The sequence below is a fragment of the Ustilago hordei genome (genome assembly GCF_900519145.1).
Source record: "Ustilago hordei strain Uho2 genome assembly, contig: UHO2_contig_04, whole genome shotgun sequence".
NCBI classification, from domain to species: domain Eukaryota; kingdom Fungi; phylum Basidiomycota; class Ustilaginomycetes; order Ustilaginales; family Ustilaginaceae; genus Ustilago; species Ustilago hordei.
Window position 1 is genome coordinate 928,825 of NW_024545261.1, and position 26,593 is coordinate 955,417.

The following is a 26,593-nucleotide window of genomic DNA, read 5'->3' on the forward strand; positions in this document are numbered from 1 at the left end:
CTTCTTGATCCCAATCCATGATGGCATACATCTGTGCTAACATCTTCTTTGCTTCCTCTGGAGTAGAAGAAGTTGTTGGAGTCTCCTCAACTGCAGGAGCTGAAGATGGAGGCATTGATTCTCGATGGTAGCTGGATGTCATGGGTCTGAATGCGCAGGAAGCAAGAAGATCCATCAACTCATATGAAGGGAGCATGGGAATCGAGGAATCAGGTGGATTGTAGGACTTGTGGAAGAGTTTACTGAGATCTGCACAAGAAATGGCTCTATGGCAGACCTCACACAAATTGGCATGAGAGAAGATGGTATCATGAATCCCACCAGGATCAGTAGCAAGCAAGATCATATGGCATTTTCCACAGAGATTAGGTGGCAAGGGTGATCATATGATGGAACCAGTAGGAACTAGTGACATGGACCTTTGTGGTCACCACTGGATGAGGTAGGGACCCTACACAATGATGAAGTTGGCACATGGGATGGGTGCCAATGTCAGGAGGTAGATGGAAGAGGGGGCAAGCATTGTCATTGGGATGAAGTGGGGCAACCCCTATCAGCAATGAGGTGACATGGCTCTCTTCAATCCAGGAGCAGGAGAAGCAGGGGCCAGCAAGGAGGAGATGTCTTGGTAGAGACTGCTACCACAGTGCTCAACAAAGAAGGTACTCTCTGGAGAGAGAGCCAGAGCAGAGTCGCAGGTGATGCTGCAAAGATGTATATAACCATACTTTCTCATCCTAAGTGGTCGAGTGGATCTCTATCCACTCTACACCATAAACTAGTTATCACTTTGACAAGTATACATTAGTTTTCAGTCAGCATAGTTGCAATCACAAGTAGATTGCTTCCATTGTAGCATGTGTGTTGTATCACTGCTCACTGACATCTGAAGGCAGTTCATAGAACCAGCAGTCCAGATATGATTGACACCAAAGGTGGTTCATAGCAACCTGCAGTCTGGCTCACAATCATAGAACCAAAGGCAGTCATCCACTGCAGTCCAGGGATCACCTCAAGCATTCAGTTGACACACTGGACACTCATGTTGGTGCTACCAATCATCTCACTCACACCAGACCTTTGGTGTCATGCAATACATTCAAGTTATTGATCATGCTGAGCTACCTCTGGACAGAGTGTCTACAGCAGTTAGTCGAAACCTGCAATAGCAAAACCATTACTGCATCTTTGAGTGAGAAAAGTGATAGAGACATCTTTACTACATATCTCACCAAGAATCATAATACCACAAGCATTGTTGCATTTCTTGATGGAATTCATAATAGACGCAGTTCTATTACAGATATCAGGTTTTGGGCGCGCGACCTCTGACACTGGGCATGTGCCATAGAACCTTCTCTGGGTGGAGCTTTGAGTTGATCCCAATGTCTCTGAAGGCTTGTGATGCTAAGGTGCTTGTAATGACCTGTTGTGATTTGCAGTACATGTCAATGAAATCTTTCTTACTGATTGAAAGATTTGCTCCAGCAAACTTGTCAACCTCCTTGGTGAAGGCTTGCTGCAAAGGTCCAAATATCACAACATCAAGTGGCTGTAGGAGGTGTGTTGCATGGGGAGGAAGGCAGAGACAGACAATGCAGGAGTCCCATGCTTGCTGAATGAACTCAGCTGTGATGTGGGAGCCATGACCATCAAGGATAAGCAGCTGATACTTTCCTTGAGCCCTTTGCTTGGTGTGCTTGTCAAAGCAGTCCTTGAGCCAGTGTAGTGCAAGCTCATTCTTGGTCCAGCCATTCTGACTTGTTGCAAAGACCCAGTCCTTAGCTGCAGTGTGATTGCAGTACCAGCCCTGCATGTGGTTCTTGCCCTGAAAGATAACCATAGGTGGTGGCTTTGTCCCTCATGCACCAATGCACTCAATCACTGTGATAGTCTCCTGATTGCCTGGCAGTGACCTGAAGTGCTGATTCTTCCCATTCTCCCTGGATACAATGATGTACTGGCATTGACTTTGTCCAATGAGAAACCCAGTCTCATCCATGTTGAAGATGTTTTTGGGTAGGATCCTATACTCAGCAATAGTCTTCTCCAAGACATCAAAGTATGCTTTAACAACTGATGGATCACTAGTGGCCTGTACCCTTGCAGCATTCATCTTGTGAGAGTAGTAGCTTCTGAGTTCTGGATGTCACTGCTTGAAAGCAGACACCCAATTAGGTCCAAGAGTAGCATCATTGTTGTCAGTCCTCTGCCTGAGAAGTTGTTTGGCCAATTGTCTGAGATTCTGTGGTGTTACTGGGAAACCATAGTGAGCCTGCTTCTGTATATGTCAGACTAAGAGCTCTTCAGCCTCTGGTGGTATAGCCTGCAGATGTTGAAAGGCAGCAGTGCAGCTCTTGCACCCTTTGCTGTGATCCCAGAGAGTGTTGTAAGGGACATTGTGATGCTCAGCAGCAGCCTTCAAGTCTTTGAATTGACCCTTCTGGAATGCACTAAGAGCTTCCTGGATCTTATGCTCCTTCTGGTCCCTGTCAGTCTGCAGCTGGGCTTTTGCAACCCTCTTCCTAGGTGAGATGTTGACCATTGATGTCAAAGTGGTGTATGTTGAGCAGTGCTGACAAGAAAGGAGTGTATGGAGATGAGATCAAGACAAGTTCAAGATGAGAAAAGAAAAGTGTGTGTTGGCCAGAATATGAAGTGTTGGCCAGAATATGAAGTGTTGGCCAGAAAATGAAGCAGTTCTGGAATCTGAACCACCTTGTAGCTCCACTGTCTTTGACACTCTCATCACACAATCAAAGTAGATACAGTCATTATTGACACCATTCATATTGCCATTGCTATGTCTGCAAAGCCTGTTGAACATCCCCTGTATGCTGTGAGCCCTCTGCCTGCTGCCTCTGCCTTTGCCTTCTTTGTTGAGTTCAGTTTGCCTGCTCTGCCAACCTTGGTGCTTGTTATATGCCACAGTTGTCATAGCTTTCCTCCTTGATTTGGCCATGGTATCCTCAAATGGTCTGTGTCAGCAGTTGCGTGCCTGAAACCCAAAATCTGTAGTAAAAGGCAATTACAATTAATCTCAGCGAGATCTGTAGTAAAGGCCTTCTAATATGGTTCCTGCTTGAATCTGTTGTAGAAGCCTTCTGTCAGAGGTCACGCACCTGGAACCCGAAATCTGTAGTAGAAAGGCAACTACTACTGATCTTATCAAGATCTGTGGTAAATGGCCTTTATTATTATTCTTGCTGAAATCTGTCATAGAAGCCTTCTATGACTTTTCTTGCTCAAATATGTGGTAGCTTAAAAGTTATCACAGGTTTTGACTAACTGCTGTGGACACTCCATCCAGAGGTAGCTTGGCACAATCAATAACAGTAGATATGTTGCAATGTCACCCAGGTCTGGTGCCAATGAGGTTGCTTTGACACAAGTGTCCAGTGTGTCAATTGAATGAGAGGTGATCCCCAGACTGCAGCAGACAACTGCCTTCAGTTTTATGATCAAGAGAGCTGGACCTCACTGTGAATTGACTTTGGTGTTGATCGTTATCTGGACCACATTTAATACCACCTTCGGATGATGTCAATGAGTGGTGATACAACATATGCACTACAGTAGAAGCAATGCTATGTGATTGCAACTTGTTGATGGAATACTAAGGATACTTGTTGTAAAGTGATAGCTAGTAATGTATGGTGTAGAGTGGATGGGTGTCATCGAGAGTGCGGCTCCATTTCGGGTGTTTCTTGTCGTATGCTTCCTCAAGATGTTTCATAGCATGAGATATGGATCAGAGGAATGACTTTACATGGGTGCTCCAGCTATAGTAGCTGCATGACGTAAGCTTCAGTTAGGGCTCAAGGAGCTTTGCTAAGGTGTGAAAGTTATATTGTTTATCACCACTGTCAAAGTCAGAGTCAGAGTCAGCTTCTTCATTGGCTTCATTGTCAATAACCTCTGACTCATTCCCATTGATAGCTTTGTTATTGGCTTGCACCTGGGCCGTCTTGCCTTTCCTGCCTCCTTTGGTTCTTGTGCTGGTGCCAGCTTGGGGTTTGGTGTCTTCTACCATGATTGTTGCTGGGCTTTGATTAGCTCGGTGTCAGCAGTCGTGTGCCTGGAACCCGAAAGCTACCAGTTTGGGTGATTTCAACCAGTTTCAGTGAGCACTCTTGAGTATGCACCTGTTGGCCACTTTCACTGAGACTGCTTGAGGAGTTGTTTGTTTGACGAGTTTTAGCTAACTGCCATGAACACTCAGTTCAGTGGTAATGTGGCACAGTCGATTCCTGCTTGTTGCAAAACACTTAATATACAGGATGGTGATCCATTGCCTTGGCATGAGTGTTCTAGGTGTCAATGAGCAAATGGCAAATTGGTGAGAGAAACCCAGACTGCAGTAGGAGCACTGCCTTCAGAGAGGTGATTATCTGGACTGCAGTAACTACTGCCTACAGACAACATCAGTGAGAGGTGATATGACACACCTGCTTGGATTAGTAGCAATGGCCTGCAATTGCACTATGTGACAGAACAACTAAGTATACATTACAGTAGAGTATAGTTTAGTTAAGAATAGAGTGGATGCCAGATCCACTCATTCACTATTCTCGATGAGGTTTCCCCCCAGCTTGCTGTCTGACCATTCTCGGTGAGATTGGTTGGAGCCCCTGGGTCTCGACCAGTTCTGCTTCCAGTGTGCTGAGCTCATTTCGGCAGCTGCACAGCATGGCTGCTTATGATCTCTGCACTGGCCCTGTGACACTCGGTTGATGGCTTCTTCAGACTCTTAATCACTTGAAGATAACAATTAGTATATGCCATTAATGGGGCCATGATCAGGCTCCCTTACCACAGTCATATGTCTTCTTTTAATGCTTAGTATTTCTATGATCTACATCCTAATGATGGGCATGTATATATACCCTATTGCCACCCTTGGTCATGTCTGAGCCAGATGAATCATCTCTTCCATAACCCCCTGAGTTGCTGCTTTCTGTGATGCCCCTGAGCTGTTGTTATGGCAACCTTCATGTTCTTCATTGTGTCTCTTGCTTATGCACACTTTTGACCCCTTGGTGTCTTGGCTATAGCTCATGCATTCTGCTTGAGATGCCAATGCATCTTCAACTGTAACTAAGTGGATTGCAGGAAGGAGGAGATCTAGATGGAAGCTAGTACCTAAACTAGCTTCCATACAAGCAAAGATTTGCAAGATAGGTATCGAACTTTCTTGTGCGGTGTGTATTCGCCCGAGAGGATATCGATCGAGCATTCTCGTGCGGCTAGTATTCGCACGAGAGAGCGGACGTGACACGCTGCCTCCAATTTCCTCGTTGTTTCTGACTCCGACACCGGCAACAAAAGCAGCGATATGATCTTCTTGGGTAAGCGCAAGTCTCGTACTTGACGCATGTACAAGTTTTCCATCTCATCTTACAGAATCAAATCGTTCACAAACACTGCGTGAGCCATCACTTCTGACAAGGACTTGGTAGTCATCGCAGAGAAGCACAACACCACCGCCGCCGATATCGCACTTAGCTGGGCCGTTCAGCGAGAAACTTCGGTCGCGCCAAAGTCAACGAACGAGAACTGGATGAAACATAATATCCCTTTGCCCAAGCTGAGCGATGAAGAGATGGAGAGGATCAACGTTATCAATGAAGAATGAAGAGACAAACCCTTGAGCGAGCCAAATTTCATTGCATCTCGTCAAGGATTCATGCACACTTTGGTTGGAGACCACTTTGAAACAGAAGCGAACAGATGGGCTTACTGTGGAATGCTGCTCTGATTTTTACGCTTTCCGCCTGACATGAATGACGCCTTTTGCGAATGACAACTGTTCAACTGTGCGTAGCGGCTTTCCTCCTTGCAGAAGCTCTATGGAGCCCTTGTCTGTGGACGTGATGTTGGTTTGCTTTGGATTTGAGTCGTGCGTGATGCCTAAAGCAAGACGTCTTGCAGCTCTCTTGACGCGCTCTCTCATGCCTGGTGGACTGTCCAAGGCTTTCCAAAGCGGATGCGTTTCTCCTTTTGGGTCGTCTCTTTCGTGGTCGCTTGAACCACTATCCCTCTCCTTGCCTTGATCAAAGGGTATCAATGCGCTCTTCAGCAAGTCTCGAATCTTCTCATGAACGTCTTCCAGCGTATCATCCTTCTGACTGAAAGCAACATCCAGTAGTACCGATTCAACGAACGTCTCTAGGTCAACTTTCACTTCTTCTGCGTCCCTTTTCACACTGGTGCGTCCTGACAGATCTCCCAGATCCCCGTGGTGTGTAAATTTCGCTACCACCTTTCCCGGCCTTGTTGTCTTGCAGCGATTAGAGCAGTACTTGATACCCGCCCAATCCTTCGCCCACTTGGCTCGAGGTGTGATCACCCGTCCGCACGTCAAGCATGACCTTGGAGACAGATCAGATGTATCCTCGTCAGATTGGTTTGAGGCAGCTGCTTCGGCAGCTGCGATCGTCCGTGCTGACTTGCGCGCCATGACGGTGGTGGTGCTGAAGAGGAGCTGCCGTGTTCTCGGTCCAGGAAAGCTACGCACAAAAGGCCGGCTGGAAAGGAAGCTGCTACGATAAGCTGGTTGGATGCGGAGCAGCATTCATATGCCTTGGACCAGGCCGTGCCACTTGAAGGGAATGGTAATGAAGCCAAGAGAACGTCAAGGAGTAAGCAAAGAGGCACTTCATGTACTAATGTTGAACTGTCAGAAAGATACGTTGGTTGCTTGCATCTATCACCGATGTGGGATGGTGTAAGCACAAAATATCATTAAACCCTTGATGTCTAAGGAGCCTTGTTTTCGTTTGCCGAGCTCTTCGGAAAAGCTCCAATGCCTCCACTTGGAACAGTCCGTTTCAGTCAGTCACTCAACAGTTGTCCCACCTACTTACGCATGACCATCCTCGCTAGCGATCTCCCAACTCAGCTCATTTCACACGGCTGCTCTCATACAACGCATTCGGAGAACACAACGTGAACTTGACTTGGTCCTCGAAGAAGGGTAGATCTCATTAAATCAGTATTAGGGGTAATACAGCTCACCAGGCGGTCAGAGTCTGCGTCGCAGTCCAAGTATTGCCCTTCTCCAGCTTCTCGAACCCGTGAACCGCACCGGGCTCAACACAAACATACTTCTTCCAACCACCTTCCTCCAGATCGCTAATGCTCTTATTGCCTTCTTCAGCGCAATTCCACAGCACCGTGTCCCTGAGTTCTGCTGATCTTGTGACTTCGACACCCTTGCCCATCCTTCCCAGTGGATCTTGCAGGAGGCTGGCGTTGTAAAGTAGCTTGACGTCTCTCGGTGCTTCTCCGGCGGGGCTGTTCTTGTGCTTGCCCACGTGAACGCGGTCAATAGGCTGTGCGTCGAATGTGAAGTTGTCCGTACTAAGCTGTGCTTCTTCGCCACCCTTGACTTTGTCGGTGTAGTGCATGCCGTTGAGACCCTGCACGGAGGCTTTGGTCGAGTCAGGGACAAGAAGGTAGTTGTGAAGGAGTGCGTGGAACGGCATCTCACCCTCACCGTCAAGATACTGCACTTTGAGTTCACACTTGAGCTCGTTTGGCAAGAGAGTGACGGTGTACTGTAGTACAGTCTGGAAGGGCCATACAGCTTTTACCTCGGGCTTGTTGTTAGTGCGAAGTTCCAGAGTGACGCTGGCTTTGTCCTCCTCGTCGATGCGGGGGACGTGGGTAGAGATGGCCCAGTCGTGGTCGCGTGCGAAACCGTGCTTGCCAAGCTTGGTGACGATTTCAGGAGCATCGACATGATCCTTCGGCGAGCCAAAGACTGGAAAGACGATAGGAATGCCGCCACGAATAGCGGCACTGCCGTCGAGCGCAGCTTTGGAGGAGAGGAAAAGTCGCTCGCTACCACCAGCAGCTTTCCACGAGGTGACAGTGGCCCCGAAGAGGCGGACCTCTGCCGAAGCTTTCGACTTGGGCAACTCCAAGTGCACTGTTGTATTGTCGTTGAGGAGGTTGACCGGCATGGTGAAAGGTATTATTTTGTTAGGAAGACAGAAGTGCAATAGTGAGCATTCGGCAAGGTCGGATGATCTATAGTCGGGCCCGTGCGTAGTTCCGGAATTGCGCACCGGACAGTATTGTCGATAAGGTCGTATCGGGCAACTTTGCAACGATCTCGTGTTTCAACAATTTCCGCCCAAAGGCTGCTTGGATCTAACTTCAACCCTCAGGCACAGCTCCAGTGTCAATGACGCGTTGAAGTGTTGTTGTCTCTCATGCCAAGACCCCTGAGCGATGTTTTGATTTGACAAGCGAACCCTGACAGCTCGACCATTGCCCTTCGGCTCATACAGCTATATAGTAATCGAAGAGTCCACAACCTTGAACTACTTCCGTAGGAAGATGTAAGGAAGACTGAGTCAAGCAGCTAAAGGACGGGCTGAAGATGAAGTAAAGTAGCGGAGGTGGGAATGAGGCTATGCTGCATCGTAGATCGGACGAAACAGCGCTTGTGCATCACTGCAAACTTGCTGCAAATGCAGCGCTTGATCCCTGCCGCTAAGTTAATCTGGTCCTCCTGCCTATTTGGGCTGCTGAAATTGTGGCGTTGACCAATCCACGTTCGACCCATCGGAGTTCATCCATAGCTACATTCTTCCTCCAACAAAGCCTGTGGTCTGCCTTATCTCCTTGTGGGGGAGAGACGCGAAGCAGTGTCGACCACGGTCAGTTAGAGCTTAGTTGGTGCTTGTGCCTTGTTGTTGATGCTCCCGATTGTTGCTTCGACCCCTGAGTGTGCTCCACTTCAAGCCTGACCTCTCTTGATCCTAACTTCCACGGACGTCCTCTTCTTTGCATCCACCCTTCGCCACCATCTTCCCAGCAATCCTCGCCTCCCTTACACCGTTCTGCCTTTCCAAGCTTGCAGCTCGACCAAGATGCCCTCCAAGCTGACCTCTGCGTCAGCAAGCATGTCGACACCACCACCCAAGAAGAAGAAGGGCGGCTTCTTTGGCTGTCGATCCAAGAACGCTCTTGACTCTCTTCCACGCAAGGCTCGAGGCGACAATGCTGCCATCCACCGTCTTCAGGCACGCAATATCTTTCAACACTCATCTCAGACATCTGACTCCTCCGCATCTACTGCGGCTGTCACACCACTGACCAAGGAGAAAGGGCTTATGAAACTAGCCGAGCTCAACAGCACCCACACACCCCTTGCACAACCTCAGGACGTCCACATCAAGTCGTTGTGCGCCCAAGAAATCGTACCGAGTTCCGATGCGCCAGGATTCGAGCATGCTGCCCCTTCAGACTACAAGCAAGATGTTGAAGCAAACGAGATCGACGAAGCCCGCGATATCCTTCCAGACGACGGCCCCCTTTCTCCACCTTCGCGACCGGGCACACCTGGAGCAGTACGTAGCTTGAGCGTTGCCAGCAAGGCCGGCCGTATCAAGCGCTCACTGAGTCTCAAGCGAAGTGGCAGTGCTGCCAGTGCAAAACTGATCGCGCGTGCACCTCCCGTCAGCTCTGCCGACTTTTCCGACCTTCCCGCTTCTTCCAGCTCATCTTCTGACCTGGCTAGCAAGGATGAGGCAGGATCACCGCTCGGCGACATGGCTTCCATCCGCAAGGCAAGAGGCCGGCACCAAACTGCAGTGCTACAGCACCATCATATGATTGCCGATATCAGCGAGGACGGCTATCTTGCCCTTGACAGCGTGGCTATCCCTGTTCCACCGACGACACACCCTGCGACAGACGCACCTCAGAAGAAGCGTGCCATGGGGGCGGCGTTGCCAGTGTCGGACAGCATGCGTGCGGTAGCAGCTGCTCTGGGAGGCTCAACGAGCGAATCAGTCAAATTCCAGCCCGGCCCATCTGTCAGCACTCCTCGATTGGAACCTCCGTCACCAACGAAAGATGCTTACATGACTGAGATCCGCAATCAACGAGGCGAGGGTAGCGAAGAAACCGTGTCTGAGCTGCCTACTGCCTCAGGAACCACAGGCGGATTCTGGGATGCAGCTCCTGTCTCTGAAGGAGAAGATAATTTTGGCCCGGGACGAACAATTCCGTTCCAGTATGTTACAAACCTCGCCAGACCCGTATCGATCGCCTCTCTTCGCTCCCTTGCTTGCCCGAACACACCACCAAGAACCTCATCCCGTCCAACGTCGCCAAACGGAAACATCTACAATGGCCTGCGCTCGGCCAAGAGCTTCTCCGTGTCACCCTTGAGGAGGCAAGGCACATTCAATGGGTTCCCACGTACCTTCTTCCCCGGTGTCTCGACGCTCAAGCATTCACCGAGTGTCGCCAGCAATGCATCCTCGAGACGCAAGCCTGTGCCCGAAGCCATTCCTGCACTCGACTTCGAAGAGCTGCACAATCAGCGTCAGCAGCGACGTGCTCATAGAGATGAGCCCCAACCGGAGCTTGTTGAAGAGAATGCAGGCGACACGAGTGCAGACGACGTCGATCGTGAGCTGGCCGGCCACGCAGCCACGCGCTCGCACACATGCTCCAACTACGGCACCGTCGAAGAACAGCGGGACTTTGCTTCTTTCGTCGCCCAAGGCAAGGCCTCTCGTCGCACCTCTGTCAAACAGAGCATCAAAGCCTCCTCTTCCAACAATGCGTTGACCGGATCGTTGAGGAAGAGCAAGTCGGCGATGATGTCATCGAAGCAAGACACGATTGGTGAAGGTACATTGAAGAGGTGGGGTCTAGCTGAAGCATTCCAGACCGCAGCTGCTGCGTCTGAAGATATGGACGGAAAGGACGCAGAGAAGATCGCAACGGTCAGGAAGCCCAAAAAGATGGTTCCAGGTCCTGGAGGTGGATACATAACCGACACGGCCAACGTCAGGTGGTGTTCGGCGCTGGATGAGATCAAGAAGGCTTTGGCCGCTGATGAAGAGGAGGCGTTGGAAAGACAAGAAGAAGAGAAGGATCAGCAGGAGATGCAGTCAGCATTAGCACATGCTGACACTGTCCTGGCAAGATTGGGCGTCGAGGCATAGTTTTGACACGCGTATGACCTGTACGATGCGACTACTGGATACTATGAACAATCATGCATTCTCACAAACTATAATCAGCATCACGGTAACGAAAGAATGTGGTATTCAGAGTCAACAGATAAACCTAGCAGCAAGAATCTACCGGAAGGAGCTTAGACTGCAAGTATACAAAGGTATACCCCGAAAGAAAGCCAAGTGATAAAGGCCCAACGAGAGAAAGAAAAGAAGAAATACAGCAAGACGGAGCCCAAGAACAAGGTACGTCGGCCTTTTAGCGGGCAGTACCGGTGACGTGACGAACCTCGTCTTGAGTGTTGGTCTCGTGAGGCAACCTAGTTGGCACCTCGACAGGCGAGAAAGTTGGGCTGCCAGTCGAGTGCTTCTCATCATGGCCCTCAGCCGAGCTGGTTGAGGCTCTTGCCTCAACATCGTCCTCAGCACCGTACATAGCGTTGCGCTCGTTCTCCAATTGCTCCTGCCTCTCCTGGGCCAAACGCTGCGTCTCCCTCCTACCCTCTAGGTAGAACTCGATCTCGTCATCGGTCATCTGCCAGAACTTGTAGTTGCCGCTCATCAACTTCCTCATCCAAGGTGGCAAGATGGCCCAGATACCAGTGCTGTCATCGTTGGCTGAAACCATGCGGGCGCCCCAAGGCTCCTTCATGGTGTCCCAACCATCGGGAACGACACGTCCGCGAGTGGCCTGCATGATGGACCAAGGGATAGCGTTGAGGGCGATGTAGCAGCAGATACCGGCGATAAGACCGTAGGCGATGTTGTAGAAGAGGGGGATACCAACGATGGTGACAAATGCGGGAATGGCGTCACCGACGTACGACCAGTTGACCTGGGCGGTGTTGGAAGCCATCATGGAACCGACAATGACCAAAGTCGAACCAGTAGCCCAGGAGGGGAATGAAGCGAAAATGGGTGCGAAGAAGAGCGAGAGGAAGAACATGAAAGAAACAACGACACCAGTAATACCGGTTCGGCCACCCTCAGCGATACCAGAAGCAGACTCGACGAAGGCAGTGTTGGGCGAGCAACCGACGAGAGAGCCAATGGAGATGGCAACGGCGTCCGAAAGGTAGGCAGCGGAAGAGCCCTCGAAGTCACCAGTACGGGCGTCCATGAGACCAGCGTGACTGGCCATGGCGTACAAAGTACCGGTGGTGTCGAGCAAGTCGATGTAGAGGAACGAGATGAGCGCGTACCAGACCTTGCCGTTGCTGTAGCCAGTCCAGTCGATGTTCTTGGGACCGAGCAAGCCAAGACCGTTCCAGTTGGCGACCTGCTTGAAGTAGTTGAAAGCGTCGTCGCCCTGAGGAGTGTGGGGGAAGAGGGTGACGGAAGTGTTGCGTGGCCACGAAACAATCGAAACGAGCAAAATACCAATGAGGAAGGCACCCTTGACACGGTAGAGGAGCATGAGGGCGGTGAAGATACCGCCGAGCATGACACCGAGCCAGACAGTGGGAGCTTGAAGCTTGTGGCTCAGACAGAAACCAGTTACGGGGTCCTCGTATTGGGCAGGGCAACCAGCAAGACCGATGAGGTCGGAGGCGTTGCCACCGATGACACCGAGACCGTTGGGACCGAGACCGATGAAGGCAAGGAAGATACCGATACCGGCACCAGTGCTGAGCTTGATACTGTGGGGCAAAAGACGTGCCAACCACTGTCGGATCCCGAAGAGCGAGAGAAGGAAGAAGATCCAGCCCTCAAGCCAGACCGCAGAGAGAGCCTGGCTGTAAGGGATGATACCGGTACCGGCAGTTCCGACGATAGTGAAGGCGAAGTAGGCGTTGACACCGAGACCAGGAGCGAGACCGAGGGGCATGTTGGCGAAGACGGCCATCAGAAAAGTACCGACGCAAGCAGCGATAGCGGTGGAGAAAACATAGTCGCGGTTGAGCACAGCCGTGCACTGCTGGTAGGCAGCATCGTTGGCGCAAACAGGGTCTTGCGGGGTGTTGGCGCACTCGCAGGGACCACCGGACGAGGAGAGAATGCTAGCGTTGACCGAAAGAATGTAGGCCATAGCAGCGAAGGTGACGAGACCGGCGCGGATCTCAGTGAGAAAACGCGAGCCAGGTCGCGAGAGGGGGTGACCGGATCCATCGAGTCGGAAGTAGTAGCCGACAGGCGAAGTAGCCACCACTCTGTTGAGGCTGTTGACGAGCTCTGGAACGCCCATGGTGATGCGTGTTGGAATTGGATCCTAGTTGTCAGGAGCCTGTACGAAGTTCCGGTGAGAATGCTATCCTGACGCTCGTCGACGCAGGGGTTTAATTCTACTTTTACGGTCGAGGTAGAGGGGCGATGAGAAAGCTCGATGTCAATGAAGGCTCGAGTCGCCGATGAATGGCTTCCGGGAGGTGGTAGGGCGGATGAGGTGGTGTGGTTGGAAAGAGAAGGGTCTGAATAATATGGGAAGCATACGGATAGCACTAAGGTGGCAAGCGGACGAGCACGAGGAGAGGCCGGCAGGTGATTCGTTCGTGTATCCGATTGGAAGCAAAGATATCAAGCGAATTGGCGCGGCAAACCCTTGTTCGACCACTTCAATCGCTGACAACGTCACAAGCTTGAGGTCAACTTCGGGAAGGAGCAGAGGACAATATGATTCGACAGCCGAGCATGGGAACAAGCTGCTCTAAAGCCAAGACAATGGGGCCAAATTGCACACTTTCTTCCTTCATCTTCATTCACCTCCCACAAGCGAGGCCGAAGATGAAGGAGGCTTTGCCCATGGTGCTTTGCCCAAGGTGGCGTGGGCAAAGCCTCCTTCATCTTCGGCATGGGGGCGATGAAACCGAGATGTTGGCGTCTCGACGCTCTCAGGTGGGTATCTCTGGTTGACAGGCGGGCTCTAAAAAAAAAAAAAAAAAAAAAAAAAAAAAAACAAATGCACGAGGCAAAGAAGAAGAAAGAAAAAAAAAAAAAAAAAAAAAAAAAAAAAAAAAAAAAAAAAAAAAAAAAAAAAAAAAAGAAAAAAAAAAAAAAAAAAGAAAAAAAAAGAAAAAAAAGAAAAAAAAAGAAAAAAAAGAAAAAAAAGAAAACTAATACAGGAAAAGACCGACGGGATCCGCCACCGCCGATTTGCTTCCTTGTCCATCCTAGGCTGTCCTTCCGTCAACAGTTGTCCGCAACAGTCGATGCTCGAATCCTCTTTATCATCTCCGCATCGCGCCATTCCTGCCGAATAAGAGCGGCCAAGCAAAGAAGGTAGCCGATCCGAGGGAAGCTAAAGCGAGATGTTGAATGGAAGGTTCGGACAATGTATTCGGATCAGGCAAAGTGTGCAGTCGGAATCTTTTTGACTGGCAACAAGCAGTAGCAGCAGCAGCAGCAGCAGCAGCAGCAGTAGTAGCGACATAACAACCATGCGGAATTGAGCCTAGACCGGCCGTTGGTCGAAAACGTTGCCAAGCACGAGCGCAGTGTGGTGTACAAACAGAGGCCCAGAGCAAAATTTTCTTCCCGTCTGTCGACAATCAGGCTCGAACGGGTGTGAAAGAAATTAAACTTTTCAGTCTCTCTGCCTCTCGTGCGCTGTTGGACATTCGAATAGGCTTCCTTGACTACCTCTTGCAACGCCGTCTTCTTTCGATCTTCGTTGTTGCTGGTATCGATCGACTCGCAACGCCAATCGCATTGATGTAAACACTGATGCAGAGGGAAGGGGCTGCTGTCTCTGGGCGGCACAGCAGGAGTTTCGGTCGCAACAGAAAATGGTTCTCTTGCATTCGGTTACAGCAGAATCGGCCACTTCAGCTCTTTTGCTTGTGGTTTACAATTGCATGCTTGTATTATGCTCGGTTGTTGAGAAGCGAACTCTTCTTTTGACTTGTGAGAGGTCGAGCGCTGTTTGAATGCGGCAGGACAAGAAAAAGTCGATGCGCCCTCGCGACCGCTTAGACTGGAAAACTGGAGATAAGCGAACACCTCGTGCAGCAACAGCAGTCTTCTCCCTCTAGACGATCGCTTCGACATTGTCAAAATGCACAGACAATTCATGTTGTGTATCCTGCATCTTCTTATGAGATCGTATGCATACTCCGCTTGGGCTAGAGCAAGCCGCAGTGGATCTCGGTAAAAACTGCCGCTGGAGCAAAGTTGTTGGAAGGGAGCAGCCAATGGCGGGAGAGGTGGTCGAATTATCCTATCTCTCGTTCCGTCAGCGGCTCATGTTGCAGCAAACGGCAAGCAGCGGCTTTCGAAAAGAAGACCCGATAACGTAGCATGTCACAAGGAGCGAAGAAAGGTGAAAATTTTCTGTCGCAAACGGCAACCAAACGCGAAAAGGAATCGATGTATCGGCCGAGACGGGAAGGATGGTTGGGCTTCGTCGACTTAGTACGACCATCATGCTCTACAGCCAAGTCCATCGTTTGTCATCGCACCTTATCGCTAAGAAGGGTAGACTCGTAAGCGCCACAATGCACGGGTCGGTTTGGCTGCCGTGTACAATTAGCTCGTGAGTAGCTGCCACTGCGGTGATGATCTTCTGCGATTGCAGATGCCCGAAAAGGCGGGACCCAATGGCAAAGAGCGTACAAAGGATCTCTCGGCCATCTCCGAGAGTTTATCAATCGGCTCCGTGGTCATCCTTCACCCTTGCATCATTCCGCAAAGGTCATGAAACAGGCCAACAGAAGCCAAGCAAAGTCCGCCTTCCCGTTCAATGGGACGACACCGTTCACATTCCGTCTTCTGACAGATAAGGCAGAGCAGTGACGTGTGGTAAAGACATCTTATCTCGTTGTTACCCCGCAATCCGAACTCCATCCTTCCTTCCCGGTCGGCTATCGCCCAATCAGTCCGTCGCCAGTCCATGTCATCTTCTCTTCGTTTCGTTCATGTTGGGCTCAATTTATTCATGCGATGGTGTCATCCAACATCCCGAAGCTGAGTGCAAAGTGCAATTCGACGTCCGCGTGACAATGACAGCCTTTACACTCCATCTTTCTCGGAGTTGACCGAAGTTGCTGAGCTCGTATCAGGCCGTGCATTCACCAAGACCTAAATCACGAGATTGTTTTCGGCGTGTAACAAGTGATGTTCTTGACGTTCGCTGTGGCGTCGTCTAAGAACTCACGAAGGCCCCGATGCTGTTCATCCAATCGCCGCTCGTACCATACAATCCCACGATGCGACCATCCTGACCGGGTGGCTCTAACACTCGTAATGATCCACCGGTTGTGTTACCTCTCATCCCACTAGATCTACCAGTTGTCAGCACTATTTCGCAAGCGTCTAGCCACCAACCAGCTCTAACTTTGATGCGTTGAATCCCTTCGCCTGGTCTCAGCTCGAACCTGAAGCACTCACCACCTTCGCAGGGTCCGAATTGAACTTGGCCCACAGTAGGTCCATAGTCGAAGACAAGTCCATCCACACAGGCCCCACTGTAGATTTTAACAGCGACAAGCCGTGCTTCAGGATACTTGTCGTTCTCGTGCGGAAACAAGAGCTTCCATAGCTGATCTGCGTCTCCCATACGACCATGATGCATTGTTTTGAAGACCTGCCATTTGCCAGAGTCAAAGCCATTAATGTTAACAGGTCTAGCGACTCCATTCTCTCTGAAGTCTTCGAGCTCAGCTTGTCGCATATTGCAGGCTACTGCGTTCAGCTTCACCCGAGGTGAGCTCGGATGGCTGACATCGAATCCGACCAACTGACTGAGGTATGCTGCGTCTATCAGGGTCTCCCTGGGTGGCATCTGTGTGTCTGTGTCTCCTGGAATGAGATTTAGCCACTCGACATGGGTTTTGCATGCATCGTTGAATTCGATCTCCAGCGAGCCAATGCCCGAGCCGCACTTCAACAGAGCACCATCCGGCGTGCTTGTCCAGGAAGGCTCATTCTCGTTCCACTGAGCCCAAGTTGCCTGATCATTCGAAGTGAGATACGGTAATGGCGGGTCTGTGGGTATGTAGAAACAGGGATGCCAGCGTGCTCTGGTTGCTTGAGCTCGATGGAGGTGGTTGTGCTTGTCGTCATTGCCTTCGTGTATTGGTGCAAAGAAGCGTCCACTTGGGACGCCGTTCCTTCGACATCCAGGTTCGCGGGTCATGAAGGCTCTGTTAAACTCAACATAGCCTCTCGCCATGAGTCCAGACTCCCAATGCGGATTGTTCAGAGCGTGACCAAGCTCATGAGCAAACGCCCCTGATCCAATATTAAGGGTCTGCCAAGCTGTTTCGCATTCCCCAAGGTCGTTGACACAACACGACTCGTCAGTGCGCTCCGTGTCGAGGAACGCGGCAGTGACAGCGTCGAGAGAAGAGGGAGCCGCCCAGAGCCAATGACTGCCCATTACACCATGGGAGAGTTGCCCCGAAGCACCGGCACCAACAGCAGCGTGTCCGCGGATGAGGCGCATTCTGGGGTCATAGATAGTGTCGAGTGTCAACACAGCGACAGGTGACCAACGAAGCTCTTGTGGAGTCGAAGGGTCCTGAAGTGCCTCGGCAGCGAATTGATGCTGTGCTCCACCGTTACGAGCATTGGGGTATTGTTGGGCATTGTCAGGATCCCTAAACTCGCTCAATGTGCGGTTTGATCTCAGCAAATGAATCCGAGGCAAGAGCTCCAACGCATGTCCCTCTTGAGCCGAAGAGCCTGGTGACGGATCATAATAGGTATCATCGAGTTGGAATGCGCGGCGACCCATCCCATGTCGCCGCATCTGCTCTGCGTGGAACGCCTGCCAAAGGTACGCTTGAAGAGCAACACGACGCTTGACTTCAGCGAGTGCACCGACTCTCAGCACTTCCCGTCTATGACCTGGGGGCGCATCTACGATTGCACGCTCGCTCTCGTCCAGCGGCTCGCCGTGGGATACAGGTGCCAAATCGAGCTTGTCCGTCGCCTTGGAGAGAAAGCGCGACATCTTATCGTCTTTCGATATGTGGTTTGATGCGGTCTGACTCGTCGGCTTACGGGGCACGCTTGGAGACTTTCGTCCATCGTTCCGCCACACCGGGGAGTCAGAGGCCGCGACGATAGCGAGATGAACATGTGGAGCGGGTGTCGGGCGATCGTATACCACTTTCACATTCTCCGCGCCGCGCTCGTCCGAATCGGAGCGACACCAGGAGAACATGAGATCGTTGTTACCAGGAATTAGAGGTACCAGCGCCTTAAAGTAGCCCAGGTTGATTTCCCAGGTACACGCTTTGAAGCCAGATCTCGCATCACTGCTGACGCTAAGACTCCCATTCGGGCTACCTGGACCCAAAGTGCCCTCAACAATGACAAGGCGGGTGTAAACGATTTCACCTGTTTCGAGATTCGTGAAGCGCAGAGTCGATCTCGTCTTCATGTAGGAAGGAGGCCTTTGTGGGACGATCGGCTTTGTAGGGATTGGGGGCCCTTCAATTGCATCGGAGAGTGGACGTGGCGGGATGGCTGGCTTCTTTCGTGCTGGTGAGAGAGGCTTTGGCGGCACAGCAGGTTTCTCTGTTGACCCAGAGCAAGGACGCGGTGGTACTGGGGGAGGTGAAGCCATTTTGATATCTATGTCTACTAGATTCCGATGGCTCTTCTACGTTTTGGACTACTGAGCAGGGCGATGACGGCGCACGAGGTAAGGAAGCTGCAGAAGCGGAAGAAGGCTTGTCTGGATACTGCGCGCTCCTGGTCGTCAGTTCGGGAAGAGCTGAAGATGCGACGGAGATTGGGAAAGGGCATCTCGAAGACGGCTTCGAGATGGGTGTGAACCACGGTCTGGTCTAGGATGATAATGGTAAGGCCAGATGCGGAGAAGCGTAAAGCGGAAAGCTACGATGTGGCCTGAGCCGCTTCAGAACGAGGAAATGTCCAAATTTGTGTCAGGGTCTTGCAACTCCGTGGAGGAAAGCAAAGGAGATGATGTGGAAATTTTGTTTTCTTCTGCTACTTCTTGCTCTTGTCCTACTCATTTTACCTCGGCCCTCCTCGCTAGGCCTGCTCAGGATGAGCTATCATGACTTGAATGATGGAGCTTCGACGTCTTCAACGAGCTCGTCTGCGTCAGATGCTGTCGAAAGACCTCATTCGCCGACATCACTGTTCGAGGACTCTCTTTTTACCCTTTTCTCGCACTATCAACCCATACACGGGGATCCTGGGGACACTTGCAAGTACTTTCATCACAATCTCCCACCTCGCTACCGATGCGCACCTTTGCGCAAGACTTCATTGCGGTACAAGATCGCTCAGAACAGCGGAATCAACACCAAGCTTTTTGCTCATCATCAATGGGATGCTGGACTCTATTTAGCGGATCTCATAGCCGAGCAGAGCACCGACAGCCACGATAGCAGCTCGGAAGTGACACACGGCAAGAAGAAAGCGAATGACTTTGTTGATGTACGAGGCAAGACCGTAGTGGAGCTTGGTGCGGGAACTGGCCTTCCAGGCTTGGTGGCGTGTGTCATGGGAGCAGGAAAGACAGTGATCACAGACTATCCTGACCCTCACGTCATTGACAATCTCGAACGGAATCTGGACCTTGCTCTCATACCTAGGGCAAGGAAGGGAAGGCAGCAAAACCCACACTACAATCAAGCGCGGGGAAAGGTGGAAGTCATCGGGCTTGGCTGGGGCAATGACGAGGAAGAAGCTCGAGTTCTAGCCGAGTCTTTCCCATCTCCCAACGACGACGGAGAGTCTGGCTACGATGTCGTTCTCGCAGCAGATGTACTATGGGTCTCATCCGCACATCCGCTTCTCATCCAATCAATACGGAAGATGCTCAAGCGTGATCGCAATGCTCGATGCGTGCTGATTGCTGGCTTCCACACCGGCAGACCAGCTGTACGGCGCTTCTTTGTTCAGCTCGCACAGCGTGCTGCGGCAAACGATGCATCCCTGGAACAAGGCAGGCAGGCGGGAATTGTGCCAGACTGGGAAGAAATGCGATTCGGCGGAATATGGGAACGCAACATCGACGGTTCACAGCGAGCATGGACAGGCGCCACGATACCGCGCAAACCCGATTACGATGCAGGGTCTACATCGAGGACATTGTCGGATGATGTGAACAAGGAGCCAGAGGCGGAAGAGGAGATGGGAGACATCAGCGATCGAGGTAGGTGGGTTGTTGTCGCATGTCTCAGGTGGGCTGACCTCGAGTAAACTGCATCCTATCCATCATGCATTTCTCAGTCTCATTGTCAAGGGGTCGCTCAGACAACCTACACTTTGATGAAACTTCAACGGGCTTTTGCGAGTATTAGCAAGTCTACAATGGAAAGGGTATTTACGAGGAATATCTAAGCTGAAGTTGAATCACCCCAGCAATCAGGCGTTCTCGTTGTTTCTCTTGTCTTCAGCCTCGCGGATGACCTTGTGGCCGTCCTTAGCTTCGTCGAAGTTGTAGAAGGGGAAATCGAAGAGTACGGTAGACTTCAGCCACCTTGGCAGCCTCTTGTACAGACCGTTGGGCAGAGGTATCAAAAGCGATGTACGCTCTCGGAAAACCTTCATCCTGTGCCATGCGTCGGTCTCTGTCTGATCGTGCCATGGTTCCAAGCTTTCTGCCTGCTTGTCGGGACCGTGAGACATCAAGAAATACTTCTGCTGAGTTGGCTTCTCTGCGAGCGGGATACCGGAGAGGAAGAGGAGGAGGGCCATAGTGATGGTAGGCGAAAAGATGGAGCCGTATAGTGCATCGCGACCTCGTCGGGACGCTTCGGTGGTGTTCCCAAGAGCAAGCAGCCAGACACCCCACCAAAGCATGATTTCGCCAAAGTAATTAGGCCGTCGCGAGTACTTCCAGATACCAGTATCAGTGATGGCACCCTTGGGAGGCTTGGTGACCGACTTGAACCTGTACTTCTGAATGTCTGCGAGCGCTTCCGACACGAAGCCGACGGCAAAGAAGATGATACCGACAACATCTTTTCCGTTACCAAAACGGGCGTTGCCTCCACCTTCTGCAGGGTCGCTCGAGTTGGGCGAGTTGAGCACGGTGACAGGCATAGTGATCGTCCACACCCAGATGAGTTGGAAGGTCCAGAAGCCGAGGAAGTTGAGGGGCTTGGATCGCATCTCGTTAAAGCGCGAGTCGCCGCCCATCTTGATCATGCGGAAGAGCTGGAAAGCACCCAGACGAGCGCCCCATGCAATGACAAAGATGCTGGCGATGACATTGCGTGCGTAGTACTGGTCACCGCAGCAGAGAGTGAAGATGGCAAGAAAGATGGCGTTGGCAGCGGACCAGAAGTCGGTAATGGTGTCAATTTGAAGACCGAAAGCAATGGCGAAGCCGAGTAGCTGCCAGCCGAGGGAGATGAGGAAGGTGATGGAAAGGTAGAAGTTGTCCAAGACGTAAACAACCATCTTGGGCGAGTCTATACCCTTTGAAGGGATTTATCAGAGACTACGGTCGTCTGTAGGAAGAAAACGTTGTTGGCGGCAGGTCAGACCAAAAACGGGCTCGAAATATAGGTGGATGGATTTTGGCGGGAACGGACCTGGAAGATGACGGACCTGGAAGATGACGGACCTGGAAGATGATGGTCGTATATGAAGTGATGGAGGAGGGATAAGATGATTCAGCTCTTAGCTGAGGTTCTCGCTTCTAGCTGTCAGTTGCGTATTGGAGTCGGGTGCTGTATGAAGTCGTCGTACTGATGGATGGACCTCGTGTTATGCTCATGCACACAAAGAACAAGACTGCGACCTGCCAAGCGAACGAAGGCTCAACGTCACTGTTCTTGGCTCACAACTTTCTGGTGGAGGCCAATTCGCCTCGGCTTCGTCACCATTTTCAACGGAGATTTCTCTAGCAGGATAGCGCGGCGCTGTCAGCGATTCAGCTTCTTATTCACGCCGGATCTTACTGAATCAATGCAATCTCATCAGCGCCTTCGGTGCAAGAAACAGAATGATAAGGTGATTCAAACAACAGGATGAAGACTAGCTGTGAACACAGCGAGGTCGAAGAATGGGCGTACCGGAGATTCAGGAAAAGCTTGGATAAGCTGCATAAACAAACACGCATAATACAGTAGTGTCAAATGTCGGATTTCGGGCAGTTGTCAATGACGCACACGAACGTCGCATAGCAAGTCATGTCTACGAGTGTCTGGATTTCATCTCGCAAGGGTGGGGTCTAAGTAGGGTCCGGTCGGCAACAACGCCCATAGGCTTGAGAGGGTTTGCAGTTGCAATCTGACCAGCACTGAAAAGTGCTACTACAGAGGCAAGAGGATTAAGCCTTATGTCCTGTTCCCAGCTTGCTTAACCGTGCACCAGGCAACGGTCATCAAATTCAACAGAGACTGCCGGGCTGTGGGAGGGGTCGAAATGGCAGAAAGCCGTTCCTAACCTGTCGTCAGAAGGGTCAAACACATATATATATACGTGAAGACTAGTATCACCTTCCTTCTTCTTTACCAAATATGTACAGGCATATTGTCGGAATTCAGTCGCACCTCTGCTTGCCTACCGACAGCGACCTGAGAAAACATCCAGACTTGCCCTCGCCGGTACCTTATTGGACCGTCGGAGAGATTCGTCGCCTTCGACACACGCCCAATCAGGGTTCTTGGCGGCATTGCCTTTGAGTTTCCGCACTCAAGCGTCATGGCATATGTGATAAGTGTACGGACCACTGCACAAGCTATATCTTGAGTCTCCTCAGCTAAGGTCGTGCTGCAACTCCAAGCCTGGTTCGATAGGTCGTCAGATTGACATGGCGCGTCGGCAGGTCATTCTTCTAGCTTTTCCGCTTCCCCTCTTCTGCGTGAAAACTGGCTCGATTCGGCCAAAACCGGCACAAGGACGAGCGCTATGTCTCGTATTGCACCGTCGCTTCTCCATTCGTCATTGGTGCCATCAGACAAGAAGCTTTGTGATCGTTGAAAGGGGAACGGGGCATGAAGGTCAACCCTAACATCAGGGGCACTGTAAATTCACCTTCAGGAGAGACCCACACCTGTCACTCTACGCGCCTTGCACGTCAACGCGAACAATCAGCAAAGGATCGACAGGACAGCAGTCGGCCGGAACCAAATTTCATGTAGTGCGCAGGGTCTGCCTTTTCATTTAGATCAATAGCTTTGTCTCTTTGACTCGTTCCTCGACGCCAACACCACCTTCGAGCAGAGCTGCGGATAGCACACAAACTGTCTGACAGTCCACCAGCTGGATGATCCCGTAACAGAAAGGGATCGACAACAGCCTGCAGCCTACTTTGCTTCAGGATCAGGATGAACACGGGCTACGGAGTGCCCTCGAGGCGTCGTTTGCGCGGACCTCTTCATCCGCGCAATCGTCCGCCGCCTTCAGCTTACGAGGACGGGTCACTATCTCACAACAACGGGGACAGTTCCGCATTCGACCCTGTCACCATGTCGCCACCGTCCACGACGCCCTCCGGCAAGAAGCGAGAGTGGACTGCTACGATTGGCAGAAATGGACTAGGCTCTTTGCCGTGGGAGCAGATGGGCCCCTCTACGTCGGGCCCGTCACCAACCAACAACGAACCACCACGTGCTGAGTTCAGCTTTCAGTCCGGCATGGCCCTTCCCACCAGTACAACCAGTGCCTCGATGGCTTCGATGGCGTCCATGCCTTCCTCGAGCAGCACAAGCTCGTTCGCTAGCTTCCGACAGCAACAAACGCCATTGTCTGTCAGTCCTTCGAGCTTTTGCACTGCTGCAGACGCGGACGAGTCGTCCTATTTCGCTCGAAACGCTATCTTCTCCCGCGGCAACCAATCTGCTCAAGCCTCGCTGCGAGAGACGTCGCAGGCGATCCAGGAGGCAACCCCGCCTGCCGATGACCCACCCCGAAAGCGTCGTCGTGGCCTAGCAGGAACGATCGTGGATACAGCTCTCAACGCGGCGCTGTACACGGGTGCGGCAGCTCTGACTGCTTACTCTCTATGGTCTTCATGGGGTCACTCGGCAGACAGTGGAACACATCAACACCACCCAGATGCAGGACCGGAGGCAGACATGGGCCATGTAATCTCGCCGAACAAACGTGCTGGCGCCAACGGCAGCGACAAAGATGCTCGAATGCCGCCTGGCGGAATTGAAGAGCCACCTCCTCCTTACTACGAAAACCAAGGCACGCCATCTGCATCACTCGCGCAACCGCAGCAACTAACTACGCCGCAGTCCAACTCGGTTCGCGCCCGCAAAGTGTTCGTCTCTTCACAACGTAATCGGCGGAGGCCTACTTTTCAGGGCTCTAAGATGCACCGTCAAAGCACGCCGAGGAAGGCCCTGCCTGGTGCTTTCCGCGGGCAAGCCCCGGCCGCAGCTGCTTCGCCCGGTCTTGTCTCCAGCTCGAGTCAAAGCTTCTCGGCAGCAGATGACGCCGACAACCACGCAGCTGAAGTTGTCAATGACATTGAAGATGACGAAGACGAGGATGACGAGATGCTCTCACGTTTTGAAGCCAGAATGAACGCATTGATTGCGGAAGGTCGAGCCGCACTGAATTCGACTCCAGTCCTGCAAGAATCGGATCTCAGGGAAATCGACACTCCTTCTCCCAGCTTCGGCATTGGACTGGATTCATCTCGATCCTCAGCGCCCTATCTAACGTCCCGGACTTCACAGCAATTCGATAGCCCCTTCGCCACCGCATCGTCGTCCAGAACAGGAGGGCTCTCAATGTCAAAAGAAGTGACTCGCTCTAGCTCAAATCTGGATCAGCTTGCGTCTGACTCCATCTCGTTTCTTCCTGAGCCTGTCAAACGCACCTTTGCCTCTCCTGCCCAACCACAGAGCTTGCGACACTCTCACTCCGCATTCGACTTCAACTTCCGTCAGACACCCACTAGGGATCAAGCATTAAATAGAGGATCGCCCTTTGTGTTTGGTGATACCAGTTCACCTCACGTCGCAGCTGGAGTCGGAACGGCGGCAAGCCCTTCACTGAGAGCAGCTGCAGGCAGAAGAGTCACAGACTTTAACGGCCACGCGGGAAGCCTCTCCAGCCGCATTCCTCGATCTACGTCTTCGTTGCAGGCCAGAAAGTCGGTTGCAGGCGAGCACAGGCCTTCGCCTTTCTAGAAACAGCATTCTCACACATGCATACCCAACTTGCTTCATCAGACACCTCCATCCCACATCTCTTGTCCTCACAATCTGTCGCTCGCTGCCGAGCAAAGGATTTCACAGTTGTTAATCGCTAATCTCATCGCTATCTTCGCAGACTGCACACGCTCGTGCCTGGTAGAGCTCTATGATTCTGCAAGCGACACCAACTGATTCGATCAAAGGAAAGCTGGGCTTGACGAAGGGCTTATGTTCGAATGCGGATCCTCTAAAGAAAGACACGGTATCACTCGTCTCGTACGTAGTTGCCGGGGAAGACCCCCTTCTGCCCGTTGACTATGCCCGTCCACCAATCTTCTGTCGATGCAGTGCGTTCCGTAACTTCAATCCTGTCGCCAGCCCTGAAGCTGAGATCGCCGTCTGCCGTTGCCGTGTAGTCGTAAAGCGCGATGACGTATGTTCTTGCTGGAGCCATGCCTGGCTTAGGCTTGATCGGTGGAGGAGGTGGAGCGCGCTTGCCAGCCGCACCCAGACTTGCGCCACCTGCAGCAGCCGTAGTAGGAGAGTAAGGCGGCGGGACTGCGGCCGCCGAGGTCGAGTGAGAGCTAAGGATCGATCCAGACCGACTTGGTGCACCTGCTGCCAGTCCACTCAATCGCGAGCCCGAAGGACTCAAACCTCCACCAGACGTTCTGTTCTGGGCCAGGACCTTGGCACTTGGTACAGCACCTCTCCTGATGGTCAAGTTCTCCAACCTCTCCGCAGCATCTGTGAGCTGAGACATGTAGGTATCCTCCACGACAGCGATGGAGTTGTTGGTCAGATCGTACTTGCCCTGCGCGAAACTCTGCAGCCTTTCCATCGTCAGGTAGAAGACGTTGAGTTGCATGTAGTAGAAGCTGTGGAAGAGTGGGGTCATGAACTTGCTCGCCAATTCGAAGAACCTTGGCAACTCCTCCTTCAGCGCATTGTTGTAGTACTCGTAGTCGGCAGCGGCAGCCTCGTACTCCTGCTCGACCTTGAAGAGGTTCTGTTCGTCCTTGAGCGACTTTTCCTTCTTATCACGGAGCTTTGAATAGGCATTGTTGTGCCTGTCGTAGTCGACCAGCTTGTGGTCTCGCTTTGTGATGTTCTTACGGATCGCCTTGATGACGGTCTGGAAGTCTTTGGTCGGTGCGATGACTCGTGATTCGACCAACTCGATCTCTGGGGTCAATGTCTCCTTAAGCTCGTCCATCAGTTGGCCATACGCGGGAAGGTTAGCCATGGTGTGCTGTGCATTGGGGTGTCGACGCTCGAGGTCGTATTCGGATCCAATGGGCTGGAAAAGGATGTCGAAATGACGACCGAAGCTAGCACCGGAGAGAAGCATGTTCTTGACGGCATCGCGGTAGGTGGATGCATCCTTCAGCAGCTTTTCCGAGAACTTCTCGAGCGAGGTAAAACGTTGATTGAGAGAATCGAATGCTGGATCGGAGGATTTGGCCGCCATGCCGATTTTACTCGTCATGAGATGCGGCGTCCGCTTCATGGCTTTGGCAAGGCCCTTCATCTTGAGCTACGTTTTTGTCGGCGATACCCCCTTCTACGGTCGGGTGCGTGTTGTAG

General features: G+C 51.7%; 8 protein-coding genes across 8 annotated transcripts; 2 read left to right on the forward strand and 6 right to left on the reverse strand.

Moving 5' to 3' along the window:
- Positions 1 to 5,761: 5,761 nt before the first annotated feature.
- UHO2_02660 (uncharacterized protein) lies at positions 5,762 to 6,460 on the reverse strand (the record flags this gene model as incomplete). The annotated part of the gene is made up of 1 exon (XM_041555448.1): positions 5,762 to 6,460. The coding sequence occupies one exon, from the start codon at positions 6,458 to 6,460 to the stop codon at positions 5,762 to 5,764; it is 699 nt and encodes a 232-aa protein (XP_041411382.1).
- Positions 6,461 to 7,013: 553 nt separating this feature from the next.
- Positions 7,014 to 7,967, reverse strand: UHO2_02661 (uncharacterized protein; the record flags this gene model as incomplete). The annotated part of the gene is made up of 1 exon (XM_041555449.1): positions 7,014 to 7,967. One exon carries the CDS (start codon positions 7,965 to 7,967, stop codon positions 7,014 to 7,016), a length of 954 nt encoding a protein of 317 aa, XP_041411383.1.
- A 3,277-nt stretch (positions 7,968 to 11,244) lies between these two features.
- On the reverse strand, positions 11,245 to 13,170 carry UHO2_02662 (putative Purine Transporter AzgA; the record flags this gene model as incomplete). The annotated part of the gene is made up of 1 exon (XM_041555450.1): positions 11,245 to 13,170. The coding sequence occupies one exon, from the start codon at positions 13,168 to 13,170 to the stop codon at positions 11,245 to 11,247; it is 1,926 nt and encodes a 641-aa protein (XP_041411384.1).
- Positions 13,171 to 16,062: 2,892 nt separating this feature from the next.
- On the reverse strand, positions 16,063 to 18,492 carry UHO2_02663 (uncharacterized protein; the record flags this gene model as incomplete). The annotated part of the gene is made up of 1 exon (XM_041555451.1): positions 16,063 to 18,492. One exon carries the CDS (start codon positions 18,490 to 18,492, stop codon positions 16,063 to 16,065), a length of 2,430 nt encoding a protein of 809 aa, XP_041411385.1.
- Positions 18,493 to 18,938: 446 nt separating this feature from the next.
- UHO2_02664 (uncharacterized protein) lies at positions 18,939 to 20,102 on the forward strand (the record flags this gene model as incomplete). Its single annotated transcript, XM_041555452.1, has 1 exon — positions 18,939 to 20,102. The coding sequence occupies one exon, from the start codon at positions 18,939 to 18,941 to the stop codon at positions 20,100 to 20,102; it is 1,164 nt and encodes a 387-aa protein (XP_041411386.1).
- Positions 20,103 to 20,267: 165 nt separating this feature from the next.
- UHO2_02665 (uncharacterized protein) lies at positions 20,268 to 21,308 on the reverse strand (the record flags this gene model as incomplete). Its single annotated transcript, XM_041555453.1, has 1 exon — positions 20,268 to 21,308. One exon carries the CDS (start codon positions 21,306 to 21,308, stop codon positions 20,268 to 20,270), a length of 1,041 nt encoding a protein of 346 aa, XP_041411387.1.
- Positions 21,309 to 23,182: 1,874 nt separating this feature from the next.
- On the forward strand, positions 23,183 to 25,000 carry UHO2_02666 (uncharacterized protein; the record flags this gene model as incomplete). Its single annotated transcript, XM_041555454.1, has 1 exon — positions 23,183 to 25,000. One exon carries the CDS (start codon positions 23,183 to 23,185, stop codon positions 24,998 to 25,000), a length of 1,818 nt encoding a protein of 605 aa, XP_041411388.1.
- A 271-nt stretch (positions 25,001 to 25,271) lies between these two features.
- Positions 25,272 to 26,537, reverse strand: UHO2_02667 (related to RVS167 - BAR adaptor protein; the record flags this gene model as incomplete). Its single annotated transcript, XM_041555455.1, has 1 exon — positions 25,272 to 26,537. The coding sequence occupies one exon, from the start codon at positions 26,535 to 26,537 to the stop codon at positions 25,272 to 25,274; it is 1,266 nt and encodes a 421-aa protein (XP_041411389.1).
- Positions 26,538 to 26,593: the final 56 nt, after the last annotated feature.